General features: G+C 37.7%; 1 protein-coding gene across 1 annotated transcript in view; it reads right to left on the reverse strand.

The window, feature by feature from the left end:
* Window positions 1-2,455: 2,455 nt before the first annotated feature.
* LOC126569279 (segmentation protein even-skipped) overlaps window positions 2,456-2,500 on the reverse strand; it is a 2,421-nt gene continuing 2,376 nt past the window's right edge. Inside the window, exon 3 of the mRNA XM_050226251.1 lies at window positions 2,456-2,500. This exon is cut by the window's right edge and continues 675 nt beyond it. Coding sequence (XP_050082208.1) covers window positions 2,456-2,500 — 45 coding nt within the window.

Genomic DNA, 2,500 nt, shown 5'->3' on the forward strand with positions numbered 1-2,500 from the left:
GATTGCTGATAAGACTATTACAGTAGCAAGTTATAAGTAAAAAATACTTATTAGTTTATGAATACTGATTGTTTTGTAAGCTTTTAAACGCCTATTTATCGTTTTTTCCATTCCGAAATTTGTTGAACATAACACATGGTTTAGCGGATGTATTTTGCAGATTTTTGCGGGTGCAGAAAGCCTTTGGTGACTACGCTAAGTTAAATAATGTCAAAATGTTTCCAAGTGTTAAAAATACTTCCAGGATGGTCAGGAACGTGTTGACGGCAAAGAACGTCTTAGGCGACCATCTACGTCAATTGACGAAGCTCTCGTGCAATCAAAGATCAAATCAATGATTTGGTGTTGGAAAATTGTCGATTAACAACAAGAGTCAAGCACTCTTTTCCCACATGATTTTCCCACATCAAGATAATTCGCCCATTACATTTTGAAAAAGGATTTGGGCCTCAAACGCATCAGAGCTCGACTGGTACGGCTGGTACCAGCTGCTGGCGTTGGTTATCTGTGACTTATTGGCCAAAATTTTCACACATATCGTTCCACATCCAGCATGTGACAAGCTAAAAAAACCCCACCGGGGACACCGTTTGTGACACAAGATAGAACATATCAAGTGTGTGCATATGAAACCGCTGTTTTTATTCGAAAAAAAAAAGTTTATTGTGAGAAAACGAATAATAATTCATCCTCCAAAGTGATGGCAATCGTTAGCTACACATTTCAACTTTATCTTAAGCAATTTTTGGATGCCTAACCAAAAAAACCACCAATCTGTACCATTTTTTCAAAACGCATCCATTTTTCAAATTTTCGTTAAAAAGGAAGCGCTCCTCGGCCGATACCTGTTCCAGCGATGCAAATGAATGTTCATTTGATAGAGTCAAGTCTGGTGCGTTAGCGGCAAGTGGTAATTGTTATCAATTGTGGTTTTTACCGTGTCCTTGGCAAATATTCCGAGCGGTGGCGGTGCATTTTCATCGAGAAAAATAGGTCAATTTTGTCGTTTCTGATATTTTGGTTGATTTTTTTCACAAGTCTCGGTCGAAATTGCTCCTGGATTGCTCAGCCTATCCAATCCAGGGCGTAAGTTTGCACATTTGATACAAATACTCCAACCAGCCATCGTAGAAGACTTTGAAAATTGTTGTTTTTGATGATCATTAATAACCGATTTGGCCAATAAGGCCTGCAATTTGATGACTTCTAACAATATCGCTGGGTTTTCGTTCTCACATCAATATCACTACTTTTAAAATTTTTAAACCGATTTTGCACTGTGTTTCAGTGAGAACATGACCACCGTAATCTTGAATAAAAATTTGATGCGATACGGCCGCCGATTTTTTTAGATGGAAGCTAAAAACGAACGATGTCCGCACATTGCAGTTTTTGGGAACGGAACTTGCCATTTTAATCGTAATGAAAATATTTGTTATAGTGTCAAATTAGAGAAAAATGCATACCGATTATGTTTAACGGATGCCTAATGAAGAAAATAAAACACATAGATTGACTTCACAGCTCTATTTGGCGTAGATATAGCTTTAGAATGAAAACGACGGTTTACCTGGTATTCAAACCGGTGTGAAGAAGGTGCTGAAGGCCATATCTAAGCCCGAAATGTTTTCAGGTGTTTCGAAAACTGGATGCCGATGCCGACGGATGCATAAGGTTATTGTATCGGGGAAGGAATACTTTAATCGTAAAGAAAATGATTTCGAAGAATGTCAATAATAAAAATAATAATAGTACCTTACTTTTTGGTCGCAAAAGTATAACTTCTGGACCAAATGAACATTCATTGTATGAAATGTAACTTAACTAATCCTTGAATGCTATAGGTACTATGAATCCTGTATATTCAGGAGTACTGTGCTATGGCTGTGCAAATCCTTCTATGATTTCAACCTGGGATACATGTGCCATTCACACATTACACTCAGCATTAACTTTCTCAGCAGGGATTGTAGCAGGATTACTGGGATATTCGGCTTCACTCTCCGTGCGCTCACGCAGCAGACGATCGTTTTCGGATAGCATGAATTGAAAGGCCTTTTTTCAGTATAAAATTATTTAAATTCAGTTTTGTGTATTATTTGGTACAGTTGGTACAGATTTCCGAGGGATACAAAAACTTCGGATGTTTTTTGTCTATCTTAAATTCAACAGAGCGAATTTGAATTCACTCACATGTAACCCCATTATATTTTCTTCACTTTGAGGCTCATAATCACATTGTTACATGTTGTATTCGCTAGACTAAATAAATTAATTAGGTAATACGTATTTTCTAATTACCAACATTTGAAATTCTATACAAGTTTGTACATTTATGACCGATGTTTACAGAGCACCGCGACAAGACCGCGCTGCTCAGCCTATCCAATTCAGGCCGTCAGTTTGCACATTTGATACAAATACGCCAACCAGCCATCGTAGCAGACTTTGAAAATTATGCTTCCGATTTGTATGGTTTGAAGAGTTTCGGTTTCTCGGG

The sequence above is a fragment of the Anopheles aquasalis genome, chromosome 2, assembly GCF_943734665.1.
Source record: "Anopheles aquasalis chromosome 2, idAnoAquaMG_Q_19, whole genome shotgun sequence".
NCBI lineage: Eukaryota > Metazoa > Arthropoda > Insecta > Diptera > Culicidae > Anopheles > Anopheles aquasalis.